Source organism: Archocentrus centrarchus, chromosome 13 (assembly GCF_007364275.1).
Source record: "Archocentrus centrarchus isolate MPI-CPG fArcCen1 chromosome 13, fArcCen1, whole genome shotgun sequence".
Classification (NCBI taxonomy): Eukaryota; Metazoa; Chordata; class Actinopteri; order Cichliformes; family Cichlidae; genus Archocentrus; species Archocentrus centrarchus.
Window position 1 is genome coordinate 30,754,112 of NC_044358.1, and position 9,293 is coordinate 30,763,404.

At 37.5% G+C, this 9,293-nt stretch overlaps 1 protein-coding gene across 1 annotated transcript; it reads left to right on the forward strand.

Annotated features, from left to right (window-relative positions):
- The first annotated feature begins 5,202 nt into the window (after positions 1-5,202).
- LOC115790491 (uncharacterized) lies at positions 5,203-7,249 on the forward strand. The gene is made up of 7 exons (XM_030744294.1): positions 5,203-5,236; positions 5,726-5,953; positions 6,088-6,190; positions 6,285-6,358; positions 6,471-6,821; positions 6,908-6,955; positions 7,138-7,249. Exons 1-7 carry the CDS (start codon positions 5,203-5,205, stop codon positions 7,179-7,181), a joined length of 882 nt encoding a protein of 293 aa, XP_030600154.1. The 3' UTR covers positions 7,182-7,249.
- Positions 7,250-9,293: the final 2,044 nt, after the last annotated feature.

The window sequence follows — 9,293 nt, forward strand, 5'->3', positions numbered from 1 at the left end:
CCCATTCATACAAGCACTTCCATTTTTACAAAGCTAAGTGCTTCTAATTACTTAACATTCACACGCATTCATACTCCGACAGAACGGTCGGAGAGCAACTTGGGGTTAAGTATCTTGCCCAAGGATACATTGGCATGTAGCCCGGAGTAGCCAGGATTCGACCCGCTGACCTTCCGATCAGTAGGTGACCTGCTCTACCTACTGAGCTACAGCCACCCCAGATGAACTGGTAATTCAGCCTCACCCCTTATAGACTATATGACATCAAATGAAAAATGTCCCATGGATCCTGGTTGTGACTGATAAGATTTTCTTCCTACTTGACTAAACGCTTTCACAGTAATGTCTCTGCGATTAGATTTAAATGAAGCTGGGGGACTTTTTTTCCTATCTCACTTGTTTAAATCTCTGCAATTCCAAGATATAAAATTATTTAGATGTTTTACTATATGAGACATAGCTAAACTAGATCCAAGCCAAGCAGCATCTTCCCACCCAGAAACTGAGAAGACGAGTTGCTGGACTTTTGAGTGAGGAATGTTAGTTTCAAAGTGTTCTTGGATAACATTTCAGTTCAAAATTCTGCCAGAGTTGGAAGTTTAGGATCTCCTCAACCTGTGCCTTTGCCAGATATCAAGCTCTTATCATACATTAGGCCAAGGATCCTCAAATCCAGGCCTCGAGAGCCGGTGTCCTGCAGGTTTTAGATGTGTCTCTGCTTCAACACACCTGAGACAAATATAGAAGTCAGTAGCAGGACTCTGGAGAACTTGACTGCATACTGAGGAGGTAATTCAGCCATTTGATTCAGGTGTGTTGGATCAGGGACACATCTAAAACCTGCAGGACACCGGACCTCAAGGCCTGGATTTGAGGATCCCTGCATTAGGCAGTGCCAGGGCTGTTCAGCATCCTCTAACACCACTTGATCCAACTCACCACAAAGTGGAGCTCAGATGACAGTTCAACTGGGATGTGTGGTGCATGTAAACTACATGATCAAAGACCTTTTACCTTTTTTCTGCACAATTATTATTGAGATGTCATGTTCAAGCCTGTGAAACAAAGTACAAAAGCTAAAATGTGTTACTTTACTTTTCCATTTAGGTTATTAAGTAGCTTTAACACAGAGGCTTCTCACTGTTGTTGGATGTATCAAACTTTTGTGGACCTGCAATCAGAGTATTATTTTGTGGTTATCTTGCTGGTTTTGTTTGCCACTGATGAACGTCCTTATGCTCAAACTGTTTGAATTAAAATATATTTAAATACATTTTATTTGTGCGCGCCTTTCAAGATGCTCAAGGTCACCTTACAGAGTAAAAAAAGCAAGAAAACAGTAACAGGTGATTCTTTCGTCTTGCTGAATTGCAGCTGTGCAGCAGGCTGCTGTCTGAGACATGCTGCCCCTGCCAGCATACAGGGCAAACCCCTGTAGGGCCACTGTGGAAAGCGCGGACAAAACCTTATGGGGCCCATAATGTTTGCCCTTACTTATCCCATATGGGGCCCACCTATGTATGCTGGCCTTGCTGTGAAGGAATTACATGCCCCATTTGTTGACTTTGCGTGACGGTGAAAAGATCAACCATAACCTGACCGCCATTAAGTCCATCATTCACAAGTTAGAGTCCATGATGCTGTAGAACATGTTAGAGAACTGAGTCATTTTCAAGTCTGCTGTTGATCTCAGTAAATGAAAAGGGTAAAGTGGGTGACACACTGCAAATGACGCTCCGCAGACTGTTTTCTAATCAACAGCATTTTGTGCCGTTGAAATTTGAGTTTCTTTCAAAGATTGATGTTCTGGCACAGCTGGCCAATTAGCGTCAACCGAAAGGGGAATTAAATTTTGCATGTTTTTAATTGGATCACCTGTTCCGAAGAGAAAAAAATAACCTGAGACTAAAAATACTGCACATATTAACATAATTAAAAATACATTTTGTTGTTCTTGTAAAACCTGTGGTTATGTTTAAGTTTGTAATAATTCACTGGAACGCTGTGGTTCCAGATATGTCCACACTGACACGCGTACATATTCCTCGGTCCACTGGATTAAAGTGGAATTTAACAAATTAAGGCTTCGCATGCCGAGTGTGTGCATGAATTTCCTGCAAGATGTGTAACTTATGTGGCACTGTTCTTATTATTTAGAATTTATTTTTTAAAAATGCAGGTTTTTCATTTTGTAAATGCTTTCATGTCCAATGATTGTCAGCTTTTACTCTTTAATGTACACAATAAGAAGTTTCCACCCAGGGATGACAGATAAAAATGAGCTTTTGGCTGTATTTCATACAGCATATATATTATGCAGTGTTTGTGCCAAATAATAAATACAGTGTAAGCAACATTTTTTTTGTACAGGCACTTCTGAATGGTGGTGAATAAGTTCACCTCCTGTGCAGCAATAAACAACATCAAAACAGGTCTAAGCTCCAGTTTCCATGGATCCTGTTTGCATAACCCAATATATTTGCACGCTCTTCAAAAATCTGATAAGAATTTATTTCCTTCATCTTTGACTAAACACACTGTAGCATGTCTGGGTTTAGATTTGCATGATGATTAAACAAGGATGTGGAAAACAAGCACGCATGCAGTACCAGTGAAAGTTTGGACACACTCACCCATTCATGTGCATGATGTTAAGCCATTTTAATACAGGTTTTTCTGGAAATAAAGACAAATAATACAAACATTGAAGTACATAGTTCAGATCCAAATATAAATATGTTGAAGTTTTTTTTATCCTGTTGCATACTGTGAGACGAATATAACATAATGTGAAAAAAACATTATGGTTTCATTGTATTCTTCACCCTGGAAGCTGCACCTGAAAATACATTTCTAGTATTTTCAGTGTTTTGTTCTAAACACTGAACTCATGGAGAAAACAGATTTCCATGTTGATTTTCAGTGTGTTGGGCTAACTTGAGCAAAATACCAATAAAAAACTAATATTCACCTTTCATATCACAGATAGATGATGCTTATATTTAATAATGTTTCACCTCTCAATTTGTTTGTATTTCCTCATTTGAGCTTTTATTACACTGCCCTTAAGGTGTCAGGCACGTTGCTAGCCCTCATAAAAGAATTGTTTAATTAAAAGGCAGATGTATTCAAGAATCTGCTGAGTATCCCCCAGACAGGTCCAACCTTGCATCAGTGCCTGTAAGCTCCCTGTTTTGGTGTCTTGGTCTTACAGCTGCATTCAACAATATAATAATACTAATACATTTTATTTGTAAGCGGAAATCTGGTGATGGCTGAGAGGCATTAAGACACAACAGTGTGGCATTTTTATAAATTTACGTACCGATTCAGAATGTCCAAAAGGTGAATCATGTAAGAAGGTTAGTGTAAAACTCTGTTAGTGTATTTGCAGGTAAAAAAAAAAACAAAAAAAAAACATTGCATCAGTACTTGTAGTTTTAATGCCTGTTAGTAGAGCTAAAGCTTTGTTGGCAAATAGGACGTTACCTCCTGTTGCTGCTGCAGCAAAGACAGGGCAGGAGATGGTCGCTGCCTCAGATTCAAACTCAAGTCAGTGAATTAGAGTCTGTCAGTGCCTCTAAAATGTTCATTGTTACAAGTTAGGGATGCCATCTCTGTTGCACTGAGCCAGACATTCACACATTTTGCACTCTTTCACACATTAATTTTATCACATGGGCCCAGTTGGAAAAAACAAATTAATTACTCATAACAAAGTTACTCAGACCATCAGGGCATAGTGAAAAATACCCAAACATCCACTATCATGTCCATCATGTGAAATCATGCATGATGATCAGAGTAATGTCAGCTTTAAACAGCTGCAAAACTGACCACACAGGTACATGTGACAGTGAATAACCATGGTTACAGGAGGATGGTCCACGCCCACATCTCTGATGACTTCCTATAAAAGATCTCAGGTTTTTAATGCCTAATGTAGAACGAACTTAAAGACTAAGAGTGCAACAAACTGACAAGACACAAAAACAGCAGGAAAGATGAAGAAGAGGCGACCATCAACAGCACAGGACAGTTTATCACAGATGAACAGGAGCCACTGGCACAATAGGAGCTATGAGACCAGGGCTGGTCAAGTTTAAAACCAAACTAAATACTGGCAGCATACAATCTTGTATAAGACTGCTTCAGTAACATCAGTGTTTTAATGTTTTTCTCAAAGTTCCTGCTGCTTATTACTCCAGTATAATTCTGTGACAGACAGCCTAACACAGCAGTGTTTGATATTTAATATTATCATAACTATAAAATATTGTAAATTGTCATGGTCCTGAATCAGTTTACCCAGCATTTGAGTTTTTTGATTATTCTTCCTTTGTCTCGCCTACTCTGATTCAGTTCAGTTGTGTCTCGTTCTTCCCAGCTGTCTCCGCTTCCCCTAATCACCCTTCTTAGCATTTATTGTCTCAGTCTCCCAGAGGCTCAGTTCAGCATCCTCTCATGTCTCCCAGCTCCAGTGTCCCCATGTCCCAGTGTGTTTTCTACATTTAGGTTAATAGTTTTCAATTTCTTATTTTGCACCTTATATTAACATTCTGCACTTTTTCAGCTTTGGGTTCTCATCTCCTCAACACAACATTTCATGACAGTAACATGTATGTGTGTGTGTGTGTATGTATGTATATATATATATATATATATATATATATATATATATATATATATATATATATATATAATATATATATATATATATATATATATATATATATATATATATATATATATATATATATATATATGTACATATATATATATATATATATATATATATGTAAATGAAGTCATGTAAGAACTGAATAATTATTGTAAATGTGACTCCAAGAAAAAAAAGGACATATTAGCCTGCCTGCAAAAACTTAGGGTACCTGAACCTTTTACTGAGCATCACTTCTCTGATCATGTAAGAGACAAACTGAACCCTGAACCTGGACTTAAAGAAAAATATGAGTTCATTTGCAGACCTGTCAGTAGTTCAACAAAAGAGCACAGGACAGACAGGCCTTTGTCAGTGTCATCTATCAGTATTTGACTACCAAAGTACTATTACACCATCCAGACTGTATGTGGTCATGCTCTTTGGATTTAGATGTGCCAATACTGAAGGTGTGTTATTCTATATAAAATCCCAGGTGTTCAGCTTTCTCAATTTTCTTTCACCTTGTGTGGTTACAGGCCATGGCGCTGCTGATCAGTCTGTCACTGCTGTGGGGTATGTTTCCAACTAACTGATCATTGTTAGAAATCTTGAGATGGTTTAAGAAGAAGAAGAAGAAACAGCCTTTATTGTCCCACAGAGGGGAAATTTGGGTGTAACCTAAATTATAAAAATAATTTCTCTCATTCTTCTCATTATGGAGCTCATACCATTTTTAAAAAGGGGGAAAAACATTTAAAATTCTGTAAAGTAATGCAGACTGGATATTTAGTAGAGAGTTAATCTACAGTTCTCTAATCTCTAATCAAACAGTAAATAAATTTTCTTGCATAATCTTAAGGAAGATGGCACAAAAACAGTTATCACATACATATATTTACAAAATAATGTTAATGTGCTTTATGTTTTGCAGATATTCATCTTTGCATTTATCATATCTACATATTTTCTCTGAATTGGGAAAGTAATACAGAAATAACTAAATGATAATTAAACAATTATGTTTAATGTGTTCATGTTTGATGTGATCTTTCTTTCTTACAGCAACAGTACAGTTATCTTTTGTTTTAGCCTCCAGTACAGCGTACGCAGATGCAGCTAGCAACTGGACTTGGAAACTTGAAAGTTGTGCGAGCAACAAAAAACGTTTCACACTGGAAATTGTGGCCCAAACACTGGAAAACTGTAACTCAACGTACAGCTCTGAGACGTGCTTTAACACCGATTACACACAGAGCAAGTCTTGGAATTTCTCTCTGAGAGTGGGAAATGGTAAGCACTGCAAACCAGCACTTAAAAAAAACGACTTTACATTAAGTCAGGTGTGTAGGCTGATAAAAAAAAATTTTAATACATCTACGATCCCACTTTCTGTTGAGTCTTTACATTTTGGTTTTGTGTGTCAGGAAATATAACATTGTGGGAAAACAATACAGTTGGTGAGGAATGCAACACTGAATATCAGCCAAAAATCACTTTCAATAATCAGCCTTTAAACTTTACACAAGGGTAAATATGTCTCGTTAACTCCATTATTGAATTTAGTTTCTGTATATTTGGTGCCATATGTGCTTTAAAAACACATGCATGTTTTCTTCCATAGAAACAATGAACGGATCTACAGGATATCACAGAGTTACACAAATGTAACGATTAATTTTAAATGCACCAATAACGGTAAGTTCCGCCCAACACAGTAAATTTGCTTCAAGACAATATGGAGACTTGGTATGTATAATATGCGTGTATTACATTTTTAAAATCTTACCTTGCATTGTTTTGTGTCCAGGTCTAAATCTGGTTTTCCAGAATACAAACAGAAGTTGGATCGATGCCTTGGAGGACTGTCGGAAAAATCATTCCTCCCTGGTTGAAATCTCCACCGACACAGTGAAGAATAAAGTGAAATGTCTCCTGCAAAATTACACAAGTTTACAGAGAGGGGTGTGGATTGGGCTGGAACGGTCAGTCTTTGGCTACAATACTGAGTGGAAGTGGATTTCAGGGTGTAAGGTTGTGGATTCTCAGTTGAAAACAAACAACTCCAACAGGCACTGCGGAATGATCAGTTTTAATGTGAACAAAGAAATTGAGTTGCAGGATGCCAACTGCCATGACAATTTACCTTTCATCTGTCAAAGTAAGTTGCTGATTTGTTTTCCAGTCAGATGTGTGCAACTAATTTTTATTAGTACTTATTGTTTTTGTTGTTTTCTTCATCTCCAGATTGGAATATAAGGCCTTTCACCAGAAACATGGCTGCTGAGAATTCAGGTATATCTACTGAAATGTTTTCAGGACTTTACTTTTTACTTTGTTTTTTATTTTTGAATCAGTATGATACATACTGTGAGCTGCAATACTGACATGTACCTGTATAAGGGACGATGGGAAATTAAATCGTCCCACTATTCATTTTGAGAATTTTGAAAACCTGTTTGTGTTTTGGTCTGCAGAGCTTTCCATTGACATTAAAGAAGAATCTGGTAGCAGTTCATAAGAGGCATGCAAATGATGTTTAATCAGCATGTCAAGGTGAGATTCCTGGAGAAACAGATGGACAGCTCAACAACCCCTGTGTGCACATATGCTGTATAGCCTACTGTTGTGTGTTTACAGGAAAACTTTGACTCCCATCATTTATGTTTTTAGATATTTAAGTCAAAGAAGAATAATTAAATGAATAGAGCCACTCTACAGAAATGGTGGAATCTAGGTGATGGCTACAATCTTGCTACAGTGACATCCTTTACATATAAGAACCCAGTGTAACACAGGAGTCAAAGTTTCACATGTTCTGGAAAATTTTATGCTTTTAATAAAATAAAAAAAAAAAAATATCTGAATATATTTTACTTCAAGTTAAAATGGGTGTGGGCTCTTAAATTATAAACATAATGAATCCGTGAGTGGTGATGAAATGTTTCTATTAATTTCATTAAAGATCTTGTGTGCCCTTTGTCAGTGATGTTTCCATAGTAAGAGTGAATGTTTTTGAAAATATTTGTCATTTAAACATGAATATCTGGTTAATTAAAGAGTATAGCTATAAGAAAAATGTTTGATTTTATTTGTGTGTAACATCTATACATATACACTGTGTGCACAATTATTAGGCAAGTCCTATTGTTGAGGATCATCCCTATTAATCACCAACTACAGTGCTCTCAGTTAATCCAAAATGTTAATAACCTCAAACATGAATGTTTAAGAAAGTAAAAGTGAGGTTTGGGCTTTCTTAGGAGAATATATGGGCACAATTATTGGGCTACTATTATTATGCAGAATTATTACGCAGCTAAGTGAAAAAGACACATTTTCCCATCTCACTTTTTTAATTTTGATCTATTTTAGTGAGAATTATATTAAAAAAAAATCAGAGACCAATATCACCACCCTTCTTTTTAATAACAGTGATAAGCCTTCCATTCATGGAGTGTGTTAGTTTGTTGATCTGTTGATGATCAACTTTTTGTGCAGCAGCAACCACAGCCTCCCAGACACTGTTCAGAGAGGTGTACTGTTTTCCTTCACTGTAAATCTCCCGTTTACGAATTGCCCACAAGTTCTCGATTGGGTTCAGGTCCGGTGAGTAAGGGGGCCATATGATAAGTCTTTCATCTTTAACACCTTTACTGGCTAGCCATGCAGAGGAGTACTTGGATGCATGTGATGGAGCAGTGTTCTGCATGAAAATCAGTGTCTTTTTAAAGGATGCAGGCTTCTTCCTGTACCACTGCTTAAAGAGAGTGTCTTCTAAAAACTGCCAGTAGGCTTAGGAGTTGAGTTTGAGCCCATCTTCAACCCGAAAAGGTCCAACCAGCTCATCATTTATAATACCAGCCCATACCAGTACCGTGCTCCACTTTGCTGGCATCTGACTTGAAGTGGAGCTCTGTGCCCGTTACTGATTCAGCCACAGGTCCATCCATTGCAGTGTTAATAGGCTCGGACTGCACTGATGACTCAACGTGCTGGAGCTGTGCAGGGCTCCCAGCATCGGTAGACTGGGGCCGCTGATGTGGCCCCTGCTTTCTCCTGCGAGGAGCTGGATGCGACAGCAAAAAGTTCCTACTTTTTCTTTTTTTTTACTCATTTTTAGGATTGAATTAAATGGTCACAATAACGTTGCAGAGGGGATGTAGAGACAGAGCTTTAACTCTGTTGTGGTATTGAGAAGCAATTGCCTATAATCTACCTACAAAATGACTGGATTACGGTGTTTCTTCAGACAAAATACAAATGTTACACCATTCCTTTGGATAATAACTTTAACCTATACACCAATATTCATTTACAGAGTTTGAAGAAGAGGCTGAATGAGCTCTACTGTCATGTTTCAAAAAAGAGTGACACAACAGAAAACCACTCTGGATTCCATCATCACCACCTATGGTGTTGGACAGTGGAAGCCATGGAGCCAGTGCACCACATACACATGTATTCATCATTGGCATGAATGTCATGGTAATTTGGGGGTTTGAACATTTTCTTTTCCAGGGTGAAATGATTGTTCTGCATACATCTTTAATGATTTTTTTTTTTTTAAAATGGGTTCACAAGTTTAAATCTATTTGGGATTTTCTCTCATCCACACAGGGTCAAAGGTACA

Bases quoted from the DNA above. Each gene is read 5' to 3' on its own strand.
- LOC115790491 (XM_030744294.1), top strand. From the start codon at position 5,203: ATGGCGCTGCTGATCAGTCTGTCACTGCTGTGGG. The intron at 5,237-5,725 runs GTATGTTTCCAA...TCTTTCTTACAG, and splicing joins CAGTCTGTCACTGCTGTGGG to CAACAGTACAGTTATCTTTT. The intron at 5,954-6,087 runs GTAAGCACTGCA...TTTGTGTGTCAG, and splicing joins CTCTCTGAGAGTGGGAAATG to GAAATATAACATTGTGGGAA.